General features: G+C 39.7%; 1 protein-coding gene across 5 annotated transcripts; it reads left to right on the plus strand.

The window, feature by feature from the left end:
* The first annotated feature begins 575 nt into the window (after positions 1 to 575).
* luc7l3 (LUC7-like 3 pre-mRNA splicing factor) lies at positions 576 to 10,418 on the plus strand. Of its 5 annotated transcripts, none has more exons than XR_010795209.1 (12): positions 576 to 840; positions 3,225 to 3,291; positions 3,366 to 3,405; positions 3,494 to 3,638; positions 3,799 to 3,873; positions 5,090 to 5,194; positions 5,323 to 5,484; positions 5,605 to 5,966; positions 6,291 to 6,463; positions 8,073 to 8,269; positions 8,376 to 9,027; positions 9,931 to 10,418. XR_010795209.1 is itself a non-coding variant. In XM_066642809.1 (11 exons), exons 1-10 carry the CDS (start codon positions 742 to 744, stop codon positions 8,234 to 8,236), a joined length of 1,392 nt encoding a protein of 463 aa, XP_066498906.1. In that variant the 5' UTR covers positions 576 to 741; the 3' UTR covers positions 8,237 to 8,269; positions 8,376 to 10,418. The 5 variants fall into 5 exon arrangements, 2 of the variants coding, with proteins under 2 accessions (XP_066498906.1, XP_066498908.1); XR_010795210.1 differs by having other exon boundaries at positions 8,376 to 9,014; XR_010795208.1 differs by having other exon boundaries at positions 8,376 to 8,487; positions 8,858 to 10,418.
* The last annotated feature ends 3,471 nt before the right edge of the window (positions 10,419 to 13,889 follow it).

Here is a 13,889-nt window from a genome sequence, read left to right on the forward strand (position 1 = left end):
TTTAAAATCAATAAATCAGAAATAAAGAGAGGAAAGGTATACTATTTTCAGTTGTGGTATATGAACTGTTCTGTAATATTATAAAATAAAAAGATATCAGAAATGTCTGAACAACCAGTTTGGACTGAGAACATGTTTTATTTAAAAAATAAACCTCTACATATTGTGCAACATTAACCTAACATCAATTTTCTAGCATATCTTTGTGTGTGTCAGGTATTTGTAATCAAAAGACTCCATCAGCTGGTAATTTTGAAGAATGCAGAACATTACTTTTATTATTTTGAATAATAATCATTAAATAACTGCATTTAATTGGCTCTTTAAATCTACTTCGCATAATGACAATAAAGTTTAATCTAATGTAATATAAAAGTAATAAAATGGCAGTATTAATCAATACATGTTTTTGGCTCCGTATCGTCCTGATTCATTAATAAGGCGAGTCGGCTCCTAACTTTCACGTAATCGTGAATTCAATGAATCGATTCATTAGCAAACGGCACATCGCCGTTTGCGACAAGGTGTGTCATGTCGGGTCAGTTTCACTCCTAAACGGCAGAGGGCGCACTTTTAGTTCTCTTTGTCCTCTGCTTAGTGGTTTTCTTAGCGCCTTGTTGCGAAGAGCGCCGCTGCCATTTTGTTGCTGCAAAGGAATCCCGAGAACGTTGGAGTCTCCTTGTTTTTTGTAAATGAGTAGGAAGGAGTTTTTATAGTCGTTGTTAATCCTTCGGAGGCACGATGTTGTCCGCCGCGCAACTCCTTGACGAGTTAATGGGCCGAGACCGAAACCTGGCTCCGGACGAAAAGCGCAGTAACGTCCGCTGGGACCACGAGACCGTAAGACCATCCACAAAACACACCGCACCACACCACAGCTCAGATCAGCTACTAGGGCAGTAACAACCAGGGGAGGGAGTAATTTATATTAATACATTCACGAAAACGTTATTTAGGAGAGAGCGTTTGTATTTAGTGACGTGGTATGAAGATATGTTTTAAAATCGAGTTACAGATTCTCGTTGCGGTGCGCGCGGAAACGTTATTTGACGTTGCTGTCAGGTTTCGGAGAGGTCACTAACGGTTCGGAGATTAGGCTTCAAACCAGACACTGCGTTTCTAAGCCTGGGATTCGCACTGAATATAAGGCCGAATTTATACGCCTCGTAGACGCCTTTACATTCGGCCGTGATACGGTTTGTGTCTCGAAGTTGGAGTTAGCTTCCTAGCCTTGTCGCTCTAATTTCCCCGTTCCACCTTAAATGGTGCAGCAGTTGCCAAGCGCCAGAATGCACATGCTACACCGTTTTAAGGTGGAAAGGACGCAGCGTGTTGCTGCTTATTAGGCATCCCGGTTTTTTCCGTTTCAGGGGGGAACTGCACTGTTTAAGGTGGAACGAAAATACCCTCTTTAGTGCGTGAGGTCGTCTGTTTGGTGGTTAAATTGTAGATTAGTTGTTAAATCGTAGTTGTGTGTAAAATAACGATGTTATTGTGGGGTGGTCGTTTCTTCTACGGCGTGGGCTGTTTAGACAGTTGCAGTGACTTTTATTAACTGACAACGTTTATCTTTATATAACAGTTGGTTAGCTTTAGATGTTTGTGTTTCCCAAGCTAAATATAGCCCAGGGTCCTTTCAGGTCTCTAGTGATCCAGCCCTTATTGGGAGGTCATGGCCAACACTGAGGGTTTATAAGAAACACAACATGTTTACTGTGTTACAGGAGCGTTGTGGCTTTTTTTTATCTAGTTGTCAAATAAAAGCCCGGATTTAACTGAGCCCGTTAGATATAAACACCATTTTCAACACTTGTGCAAAATGAAGTCAATGTTGTTTAAATTTGGCCAAATTAGGAATGAGTAGTTAAAGATTCCGATTAATTCACAGTCGTGGTGAGGGGAACCAGACGTGTAAATTGTTACACCTCCATTCATTGTGCTGCATATTGATTTAAGTGCTTTAGATGTAACCCTACATTTTTGCCTCCATTTGACATTAGTAAACTTGGATGGATTAATATACAATTATTCTCTAGCTCTATCTCCATTGTCACCTCTGCACTTGGCCTTTAGCTCAAAAGCCCCACCCTGCAGTTTTACATGATTGGTTCCTTAGTGATGTGTGTTCTCCCTGTGTCTGCGTGGGTTTCCTCCGGGTGCTCCGGTTTCCTCCCACAGTCCAAAAGCACGCGTTGGGAGGTGGATTGGTGACTCAAGTGTCCATAGGTGTGAGTGAATGTGTGTGTTGCCCTGTGAAGAACTGGCGCCCCCTCCAGGGTGTAGTCCCGCCTTGCGCTCAGTGATTCCAGGTAGGCTCTGGACCCACCGTGACCCTGAACTGGATAAGGGTTACAGATAATGAATAAATGAATGGTTCCTTTGTTTTATGACGTAAGAAATGCTGGCTCTTAGGATTCACCTGTTTGAGACAGTCATTGAGACTCTGTGGTTTGAGTGCAGATGCTCAGCCGCGACGATTGCTCATTTGATTTGATATGTCTTCTGGCGTATAAAAACAAGGACGTGTTAGTCAAGGACTAAACTGGATTTTACCTAAAGTTTCTTTATGCCCTCTTACCCCAGGAAACCTAGTGGCCTTTCCTCCAGTGGTTTTTAAATCTGTTGAAAATCCATGGATAGAGTATTCATGGCACGTGCCGTTTTGTGCTGTACAGAGTTAAATATCTCAGTCAGGGCTCTCTGTGTGCTTTTTTCTCTTTTGTCACTGTAGAAATGAGGCACAAGCCTTTGTATCGCGTTGGAGGCTCTGTTTTAATGTGGAGCAGAGTGCTGATCCCTGTTGTGTTTAATCAGAGGGATGATAAATGTGATAATGTTCATTATATGTTCATGTTCAAAATGACAGTTAATGTCAACAACAAAATAAAAGTCTAAGGATGTCCGGCTTTGCTCTGATGCTGTCATTAGCTCAGGCCAATATACCTTTAAAAATGATCTCGCAGAGCATTTATACAAACAAGTTATGAATTCATTTTGGCCTACTGTATATTATACCAAGGGTCATAGTACTTCAAATTGTAAACACACTTTTACATATTTCCTGTCAACACCACTAATGAAATGAATCTGTCATCTGACTCTGTTGTATGTACATCATGTCGCTGAAAGTGTTTGTCTACATCTCAACAGTTACCCTATGTATGACCCACTGCTTGTTGGCATTTGACAATACCTCTTTCGTTTTGGACGTCTTCTTATTACAGGTCTGCAAGTATTATTTATGTGGTTTTTGTCCAGCGGAATTGTTCACCAACACACGCTCTGACTTGGGTAAGTATGTTTTTTATGATTCTTAAAAATTATGCTAATGGAAATTCTTGTAAGTAATCGTTTTACTTTCCTAGGTCCCTGTGAAAAGATTCATGATGAAAACCTTAGAAAACTGTGAGTGAGACACCTTTTTAAACTTATAGTCCATCATGATGTGTAGTAGCTTTGATAGTTTGTAATTATATGGTTCTGTGTGGGTCAGGTATGAGAAGAGTTCACGTTTCATGAAGGAAGGCTATGAGAGAGACTTCCTGAGATACCTCCAGAGTCTTTTAGCTGAAGTGGAGCGCAGGATCCGTAGAGGCCATGCCAGATTGGCACTGTCACAGGCTCAGCAGAACTCTGGAGTATGTAAACATTTAAAATATAAGCTTTACAATATTTTAATTCTTGATATTTAATAGTCTGAGGTTTTGCTTTGTTTGCCTAAGGGTTTGCATAGCAAATGTTGTTGTTGTTTAGGAAAATAGGAATTAATCTGGTGCTAATATTTGCCTGTGTTAACAGGGACCTGGCCCAACTGGGAAAAATGAGGAAAAAGCCCAGGTGCTCACGCAGAAAATTGAAGAACTTGTCGTCCAGGTATGATTTGTGTTTTAAAATCAGCTTGAGCTTTCTTTGTATTAACAATGATATGCCAAGAAATAAAAATGAACGTTGGCTAAACATTTTAATACATCTGATTTAAGCATTTTATTGAGAGTTGTAGTTATGACATACAGGAGGTCCTCGGGTTACGTCAGTCCCGAGTTACGATGTTTCCTGGTTACGACACATCTCCCATTTACTGTATAAAGCCTTGTTTCGACTTAAGTGGTTTTGCGTCGTAAACGTGTGTGGTGTGCGCAGCGGAAGAATACACGGTTACGCGGCTCGGGACAGAGGAGGATAAGTGTTAGAATACGATAAGTGCTTACAGTATGTTATTTACGTACAGTTTGTACGTATGTTCCGACTTACACCGAAAATCGGTTTATGACGCGACGTAGGGACGGATCAACGTCGTAAGTCGAGGACCCCCTGTAGTTGTATATCAAAGTATAATTTTGTTAGAATTGTAAGCTGCAGACTTGTAAGACAGATTAAACAATAAAGGGAACAAACCTCATTTTACTGAAGTTAACACAGTTCAACTTTTCTGACGTTCTTTGGTCAAACTACACAGCATAAGTTTCCCTCTGTCAAAACAGCCTCGTTCACAACAGCTGATTTCAGCACCTGCTCCTTTAAATAGTCATGAGCCACTGCTCACCCTAAACTAACCTTTTAAACTAACCTAAATATTTTACCTCAGCTGCTAGCTTTTGCTAGTGCTTAATGGCAATAAATCACAGAGCCAGTCTTTCATTGTACTGACTGAGGTTAGTAAAGCAGCCAAACATTAAGTGATTAGCACACATGCAGGTTGTTGCAAAATGTAGTTGGGAAGTTACCGTCAAAAATAACATCATCTCACCTTTTGCATTGACTGAGGATGGGAGGGAATGAGCTGATTTGTGCTGGAATGTGCAGCCCACAACAGACCATACACCATACTTAGTTCTAACATAATTCTACCTAATCTTTGCTGGTCTCGCGAAGTGAAATTTTCTAAATATCTCGCCTATAAAGTCAGCAGTGACTCTGTAAAACCTCAGTGCTGTCAGATTGTGTTGATCAGTGATCCTTCACATTAATAGGGATTTGGACAGACTTTAGTTTCATAGAAACGAGGGAATGAGTTGAGTTCTGTTTGTAAAATGCTCAGGTGCATAGCGAGGGCTCAAGGTTCTAGATCAGTCTGTTCTTGTTTTCTCAGATTGAAGAGCTGGGCTCAGAGGGCCGTGTAGAGGAAGCTCAAGGAATGATGAAGCTGGTGGAGCAGCTAAAGGAAGAGAGGGAGCAGCTAAGCTCAACACCGTCTGTGAGTTCTAAACCACTCAACAGTATTTGTTACCATCTGCTTTTTGCCATCAGTTTGGAGTCTTTGTATCAAGATTGTAGAAAATCCAGTTTTCAAATCTCTTTTGTGTTTCAATTTTCTTATTTCAGACAATTGAGAGCTTTGCTGCTCAGGAGAAGCAGATGGAGGTTTGTGAAGTATGTGGTGCTTTCCTCATTGTTGGTGATGCTCAGTCCAGAGTAGATGACCATCTAATGGGCAAACAGCATATGGGATACGCTAAAATCAAATCTACTGTAGAGGAGCTCAAGGTGAGTGATGTCTACATGTTCTGTTTTTGTGTGACAATTTATTGTAGGCTAACTGTCAGCCACTTGTAGTGACTGTGGGGTAAGTTTGTTTATACGCACTAATTAAGTGAAATTCTGTAGGAGAAACTTCGTCGACGCTCAGAAGACCCAGAAAGAGACACTCGAGATAAGCGGGAGAAAGAGCGGGAAGATAGGGAGCGTGAGAGAGAAGAGCGTGAGAAGAGGCGCAAAGAAGAGGAGGAGCAGCGAGAAAAGGAGAGGGAGAGAGAAAGGGAGAAGGAGCGAGAAAGAGAACGTGAACGAGAGCGTGAGCGCGAACGTGAACGGGAGCGTGACCGGGACAGAGAACGTGAGCGTGAGAGGCGCAACAGACGTAGCCACTCCAACAGCCGGCACTCCAGCCGGGCGTCAGATCGCCGCAGAAGCCGTTCGCGGGACCGAAGGAGGAGCAGGAGCAAGGAGCGGGAGAGAAAACGTAGCAGGCATGTTTGCCTATGCCCCTGTTTATTTCCCACAGTTTTGTTTCCCTACTAAGTATACAAGTACACTGCCACTCTAAATAAGGAAGCAAAATAAGTGATTCTTAAAGAACACCCAATGCATACTAAATATTGAAGGTTTTTTTTTTCTTGCTGAGTATGGGTAAGCTAATCTTTGTGTGATTAGTTACTGCAGTGTTATGTTAGTGTTTCAGGTACCTTGACAGCCAAAAATGTTTTTTATACCCCAATGACACAATGTAGTGGAATTTAGTTATCTACAGTATGTACCGTGTTGGTAATGTTATATTGTCTGCTGTTGATCAGGAGCCGTGATAGAGAGAGGAGACGCAGCAGGGACCGAGCAGACAGGAAGAGACGATCCCGGAGCAGGGAGAAGAGGAGGTCTCGCAGCTCAGAGCGCAAGAGCCATCGACACCGCAGCCGAAGCCGGGACAGAGATAGAGACAAAGAGAAGGATAGGTCTACCAGAGACAAAGGTAAAGACACCTCTCCAATTTATTAGGCAAAAACCTATGTCAGAATCAGGGGTGTATCAAGCCAAGTTATATTTAAAAATCACAACCAATTATAACATCCGGAATTTCTCGATTTTATGAGTAATACTATTAACGACCCAGAATTGAAGAACTTACTCGTACCCCTTGGCCTAAATTTTCACAACACAATTTATACTGCTGAGGTGTTACATCTACATCTGACCCCTGTTTTACATCAGCAAAGTGTAAATACCAGGCAGCACTGACAATGCCTGAGACACTATTACATGCGTTTTAAATCAGTTTAGCATAAAAATTTATGTGAAGCAACCAATGGTGCTTTTTTCATTCTCCTTTTTCATTCCTTCTATAAAATTTGTCCAATTTGTTCTTTTAAACATGGGTAAACAGACTTTTAATTGCCTTTAAAAATAATCAAACTGGCCTTAGATCAAGTGAATTTACAACTAGAGAGGTCACTGCAACTATTGAACATTACTTCCAACATATCTTCCCTTTCCTTTTCTTTTTGTTTCCTTATATTGCATGACAAAAAGAGAACAACTTTTTCACGATGAAAGGATTATGATAGTGTAATATTACATAGCAAGAGGAAAAAAAACCCTCTCAAACGGTAAAGTTACCCCATGGCAAGTAAAGCAGTACCATCGGTTCACAGATTAATCTTGTCATACGTATTCAAGGCTATCTAGATACATATTAGGCTATCTAGAAAATTCTGACGTTGTGATAGTGAATTTTGCTTTGCTAATTTGGCTTGATATCACTTCATTCTACCTGTTGAGTGCTGATTCTTCTTCCAGAATCCTCCAGGACAGGAGGACGTTCCTATACTTGTGTGTGTCTAGTGTTGCCAAATTCTGCATAGCATGTTTTTAGTATCGTTTTAATCTTACAACTGCAAACTCACTGAAGTGAATCTTTAAAATCCTCTAGAATAATTTGGTTTATTTGATTTGATTGTTAGGGCAGCACTGTGTCGCTGTCACACAGCTCCGGGACCCTGGAGGTTGTGGATTCAATTCCCGCTCCGGGTTACTGTCTGTGAGGAGTGTGGTGTGTTCTCTCTGTGTCTGTGTGAGTTTCCTCCGGGTGACTGTCTGTGAGGAGTGTGGTGTGTTCTCCCTGTGTCTGCGTGTGTTTCCCCCCACTGAACTGGATAAGCTGTTACTAACAATAAATGATTTGATTATTTATGTGTACAACTTTTTAATGAAAGGTAAAACGTTTTGTTGTACTTTAAATGTCTGCAAGATATATGTTCTGAATATTTTTAAAGTTTAAATTAAATCAATAAATGTATTATTCTAGAGAATCTTCAGTAAGTTTGGGGTTTCTTTTTATTATATATATATATATTTTTTTTTTTTTTCCAAATATACCATAATGCATTGCAGTAGATTTTGTTTATGCACTAGTTATTCTGAAGGATACAGTGCAAAAAATGTATTTGTGAACAGATCATGTGTCAAGAATTACACTCATTCATATGATTATTAAAATGATGTAGGCCGACCACATTCTGCAACCCTGGTGAATTAATATAAATGTAAAATCGATATCCATTTAATCTACCCTGTCCTCTCAGAACGCAAGGGCACAGAAGAGAAGAAAACTAGTGGGAAGGGCTCAGGTGATGAGCAGTCCAGTGAGCCCCTGAAGCCTGAGCCCATGGAGGTAGCGCCTCCCAAAACAGAGGTGAATGGCACCACTGAAGACATCCAATCTGAAGGTGACACTCAGTCCAATTAAAACTGATCTGATAGGACCTCAGATCAGCTCCAGGTAAGTGCACTCTCCCCCTCCAGCTTCGCTCTTTCCCTCCCTCCCCTCTCCCTACCCCCCTTTTCTTTCAGTTATGTCTGTGATTTTTCTTCCTGTTTTTTAATAGTGCATCGTAAGTATGCACTGAAGATGGGACTAGAGGCTGAAACAGAAGAAGGTAGAATGAAACACAAACCCAGAGGGAAAAGCCAGTGTAGCCCTGAAAAACATGCCTGGAGGTACTTTGTTTTGTATCGGTCATAAACATTTGTCTCTTAGACAAGTTATCTTCCAAATTTACGATTTTTTATTTTTTTAATTTGTTTTTCCTGCCTCTACCTATATTACTTCATCCTCAACTTGTTAACTCAATGCTCGCAGTGAAAAAAAAAATGCTGTGGTATTTGTTTGATATATTAAATATATAAAATAGTGTGCCTATGTATGCATACACATATATAAGCACACAGCAGTTTTAGCTGTATTTGTAATGTATTTGAGGTGTTCACGAAGGGAACTTTCTTTTAAAGTTCATTAAACTGCAGTCAGTATTGATTCTGTTCTCCAGTTTCATGGATGTGTGCTTCCTTGCCTTGCACTTTAATGCAGTCTGTTCTTAAAGTCGAGAGCCGATAGCATTGGGATGATGGAAGTGTAGGGTTAATGAATTATTGCAGCTGACTTCCATACCTCACACAGCGTTGGTGTTGTGAGCGACCCCATGAAAAGCCAAATTAAAAATCAAGGATACTGTCAAACTGTGCAGGTACTCACCCAAGGTACTCCTTTCTCTACCCACATCCATTTGAATGCTGTTGCCTGTGAACGTGTTTCAGAGCTTGATGTTTGTTTTTTGTTTGTTTGTTTGTTTTATTTATTTTTCCAGATACTATTAAAAATCCTCAGGCTTTTGGTTTCCTTTTTTTTTTTTTTTTTTTTTTTTTTTTTTTGAAATGACAAATGCCTACTGCACTTAGAAGGAAATGAAGCAAAATGTTGGGCTTTAAAAATGAACCCGGTTGATATCCCAAAGTAGCAGGTTAATATTATGTGGCTAATAGCATATTGGTCCAATTAAAAAATGATTTTTTTTCTAAATTTTTGTATTTATTTTTTTTGTACATTTATGACCTGATTTAAGTATATTTTATATCGACAGTTTAATGAACAGGTGATCCACCTGTTTTCTTGGGAATCACAACACGCTCTTAATTTTACTTATCAGTAAATGGAAAAAGGGGTGTCAAATGGGTTACTTTTACAGGAGGGGGGGGGGGGTAAAAAGTAAAACAAGTCCATCATAAATAGGTTTTTATGGTTCAAAGGTTTTGTTTGTGTGCTTTCTCTTAGTCTTAATTGCACAGTCACTGGAGATTTGTCATGATATCTGTAGTACAGCAAAAGCCAATGTTTACACAGGAAGAAAAGTGAGGACTTATTCAAATGCCCTTTATCCGATTGTTGTTGCTGTGCTAATACGTTTTTAATTGGAAAGAGTAATACCTCCGTGATTAATACTATAATAATTACTGTAGCTGAATGCTATTATAATTAACATTCCTTAAGTGACTGTGACTATGACGAGGGAGATTTTATGGTTTCTGTAGTTTGAGTAAAAACAGATGGGAGCCAGTGGGATTTCAGCCACTAATTTCTACTCTCTGACCATTTGTGCACATCAGGAGCCGCTGGGAGAGCTGAGTGAGGAAGACCTGAAGACTTCCAATCTTTAACATTGTCAACTCCGCTGCTTAAAACAAGGTGAACCACAGATGTAGTGGCCTAAATAAGATAAATAAAAGGAATACATGTAAAATGGTTCTGTGGCCCTTTTCCAGCAGTTTCACAGGACCTTGTTTTTACGATGTTTATGTTCCTTCATACTTGTTATAAGCTTAAGCCTTTTAAGTACATGAAGGTACATTTTTTTTCTGTTAGTATGCATTTAATAAAGTACCTGTGACACATTTGCTTTGTGCAGTTGGGTCTCCCTTTTACATTTTCAAATTGAAAGAGCGGTTTTGGAATATAATGTACAGTATTTGGATTCGCTTTCATAATTTCTCCTCTCTCTGTAAGCTATATCCCAAATGTTTGATCACTTTTAGATTAGAAAAGTGGATTTTCATTTTGTTCTTATTTTAAAAATTCTGTATTTTGTCTTGAATAAAAAGTCAAAATGAATTCACCGAAGTGTTACTTGAACTTTGTGGTTTTGCACAGTGAATGAAACATAAAAAATATCCTACATTACTGCTTAATTATAATATTCCTTTGAGCTTGGGGTTTTCTGTGGTTATGGTCTGATTGTTAGATATTTCTATATCAGTCTGCTGTGTTCTGCAGTGATCTTAGTCATCACTGTGTAGTTGCCTGTGTTGGAACAAATTGTTCTGTGTCTAGAGTCAGTCCAATCCCTGCTGTAAATGATACACTAAACCTTTGTTGCCACGTTTGTTGACGTTGTTAATAAACACAAAATAGCCCTTGGTTTGATCATAAACTTCAGCCAAAAAAAAAAACACTACATAAGGGATGCATTTCTTAAACCTTCGTACATTATTTAGTTTTTAAGAACTATTAATTCAGCCGTTTCCTCCCACAGTCCAAAAACACACGTTGGTAGGTGGATTGGTAACTCGAAAGTGTCCGTAGGTGTGAGTGAATGTGTGAGTGTGTTGCCCTGTGTAGGACTGGCGCCCCCTCCAGGGTGTATTCCCACCTTGCGCCCAATGATTCCAGGTAGGCTCCGGACCCACCGCGACCCTGAACTGGATAAGAGCTTACAGAGAATGAATGAATTAATAATTCAGTTGTATTTCACAGAGAGAACTAAAGGTGGCACCACTGCACCCTCTGTTGTTAGTTCAGCCTTATTTCACATTCCAGTTCGTGAACTAAATCTGGAATCGTTCGATGGTGAACAGAGGTCCTCTTTTCCTTGGACAAGTGCTCTTTTTGGGGCCCTAAAATATCTGTTATTAAATGTTCAAGGGGTCAGAGAGTTGAGAGCTGAACTGGGACACACTCGCGCCTCTTCAGCGCTGTAGCTCCACCATCCACCACGGTGCAGCTCAGTGTTGAACGTTGAAATGTGTTGAACGTTTTTGAGGAAATATTTATCATAGTCTCTTCTTTATGTTTGGAGAATGTTTCTGTGACACAGACTTTTTTCCACTGTATATTTAACAAACAAAGTCATGTCTGTCCCGATAACGACAGGAATACACAAACACACCTCACGTTACTGACTTTCTGACGAGTAAATTACATCTGCACAGCTTTTTTTTTTTTACTTTAATCGAAAATGGACAAAATCTCTAGATTACTGAAGCCAGAGCGAGGTGTTACTCAAAATAAACGTCGCTGTGAATTGAATTTGTTACAACACGTTACAGAAAAGTAAGTCAGTAGCCTACATAATTAATAATGTTAAGGTGCTTGGGTTTAGAAATGTTCAAAAACAAGTAAACTAATTTTATAGTTATTATTGTAAACGAAGACATTGGTACGAAGCACCAAAGCTTCTCCAGACCTTCCAATGACAGAGGTAGATATGTATTTGGGACTTTCCTGTTTTTAAAATGCCAGAAAAACCTCTGAGACAGTGGCTATATGGCTAATGGCGGTCCAGCTAAACTAGGCTTGCCCAGTTTCTCTTTGCTCTTGTTTTTGAGACTGCAACACCAGTCCCTTTCTATTTTTAGGCCCGACATTATTTTCTATATATATTAATGACATTGCACCCTCTGTTGTAGACTCATTTATTCTTTATGCTGATGATAATTGTTCATGCCACTGGTCCCTCCCCAGAGGCAGCAATCAGTTCACTTCAGAACAGCTTTTTTATTTTTTCAGGGTTTAACCAGCTTTTTCGACACTACACCTCAAAAACATGGCAAAAACCAATTCCATGTAGTTTGGCAGGAAGGGCACAGTATTCCAACCAGACCAAGATATCACTACAGTACTCCTGACAGCATTGTAAACAGAGTCACAGAAAACAAATACCTTGGTATAACACTCAATTTCAACCAACATTAATTGATTACAGTCTAAGGTTAAGTCTAAAATTGGCTTTTTATACAAAATGCGTGCTTCACTCGACTAATCCAGCCTATGTTTGATTACGGGGATGTTATTTATAGATCAGGTTGTAAAATCACTCTTCAGAAACTGTACTATTCTGCCATTCAGTTTGTCATAATGCTTCCTTTAATACACATCACTGTTATCTTTATTCCTCTGTAAATTGAGCATGGCTACACACCCTCACTGTCTTCAGGTTACTGCACTCGTGCTACACGTCTGATCACACTGAAAGTCCCTAAAAGTCCATCTTCAAATCAGCTTTTAAAAATTCTGTAGCATACATTTTAAACAATGTTCACGGGTTCCATTTTAGTTCAGTGTTTTGTTTTTGTATTTGTTCTTCTTTGACATTTTTGTTAATGAATTTCCAAGTGAAATAAATGTTAACTGGAATATAAATTATGGTGGGTTTCCAAAAAAAAAAGGCCTTTGCTCTAGTTATCTTTTTTTTTTTTAAAGTCACCTTCACAAATTATTACAAAAAAAAAATAAAATAATAATAATAATGTCTTTGCTCACAGATAAGGCAACTTCTCGACTATTACACATCGGTTAGTCTTTCAATGGGTGAATGCAGTTGTTTTATATTGCCCTTAGGTGGCGTGCTTCACAAAATAATACACTGAAAAGAACTCAGGGTCTGGGAGGGGCTCTACCAACTGTACGATTACGTCATGAGTTTGAATTGTTCTTGATTATGACTGAGTTGGATGGTATTTCTTTGCAGGGTTTTTTTTTCCCTTTCTTTATTTTATTTTCTTTTTTTTTCCTTTTTAGCAGAATCAGGTCAAGGGATATCCTTTCCCACCCTTCCCATTTCCGCAAACATATCCCTGATTCAACTCTTAGGAAACATGCAAACCTTGTCTAATTCTCTTGACATTCTTAGAAAATATCGCCAATTTTTTAAAGGGTATGTGTCTTGAGCCTGTCATTGATTTAAGTCCCACAAAATCTACTAAATAAATAAAAATGTAATTTTTTGCATCTTTTGGCATCATTCATGTGCAGGTCTATGGAGAGGCAACAATCTGCACCTCACTTACCCCTCCACCGCTCACATGTAGCTCGAAAACTCTGCCCCATAAGTGGACGTGATTGATTTTTGGGAGACTGAAGTTTCAAGGCAGAAATGGACAGATATTTTCAGTGTATTCTTTTAGTGTATAAAAAAAAAACACATGTAAAAAGATTTTATGTTAAAATAGTATTCGCTGGAGGCTGTATTTAAATGTGAATGTTCCCTATTTTTGGCGGCATGGTGGCGCAGCAGGTAGGTGTCGCAGTCACACAGCTCCAGGGGCCTGGAGGTTGTGGGTTCAATTCCCGCTCCGGGTGAATGTCTGTGAGGAGTGTGGTGTGTTCTCCCTGTGTCTGCGTGGGTTTCCTCTGGGTGACTGTCTGTTGTGGTTTGTTCTCTGTGTCCATGTGGGTTTCCTCCGGGTGCTCCCATTTCCTCCCACAGGTAGGTGGATTGGCAACTCAAAAGTGTCCGTAGGTGTGAGTGAATCTGTGTCTGTGTTGTCCTGTGAAGGACTGGCGCCCCCTC

This window comes from Hoplias malabaricus, chromosome 13 (assembly GCF_029633855.1).
Source record: "Hoplias malabaricus isolate fHopMal1 chromosome 13, fHopMal1.hap1, whole genome shotgun sequence".
NCBI lineage: Eukaryota > Metazoa > Chordata > Actinopteri > Characiformes > Erythrinidae > Hoplias > Hoplias malabaricus.

Bases quoted from the DNA above. Each gene is read 5' to 3' on its own strand.
- luc7l3 (XM_066642809.1), top strand. From the start codon at position 742: ATGTTGTCCGCCGCGCAACTCCTTGACGAGTTAATGGGCCGAGACCGA. The intron at 3,406-3,493 runs GTGAGTGAGACA...TGTGTGGGTCAG, and splicing joins GATGAAAACCTTAGAAAACT to GTATGAGAAGAGTTCACGTT. The intron at 5,195-5,322 runs GTGAGTTCTAAA...TTCTTATTTCAG, and splicing joins AGCTAAGCTCAACACCGTCT to ACAATTGAGAGCTTTGCTGC.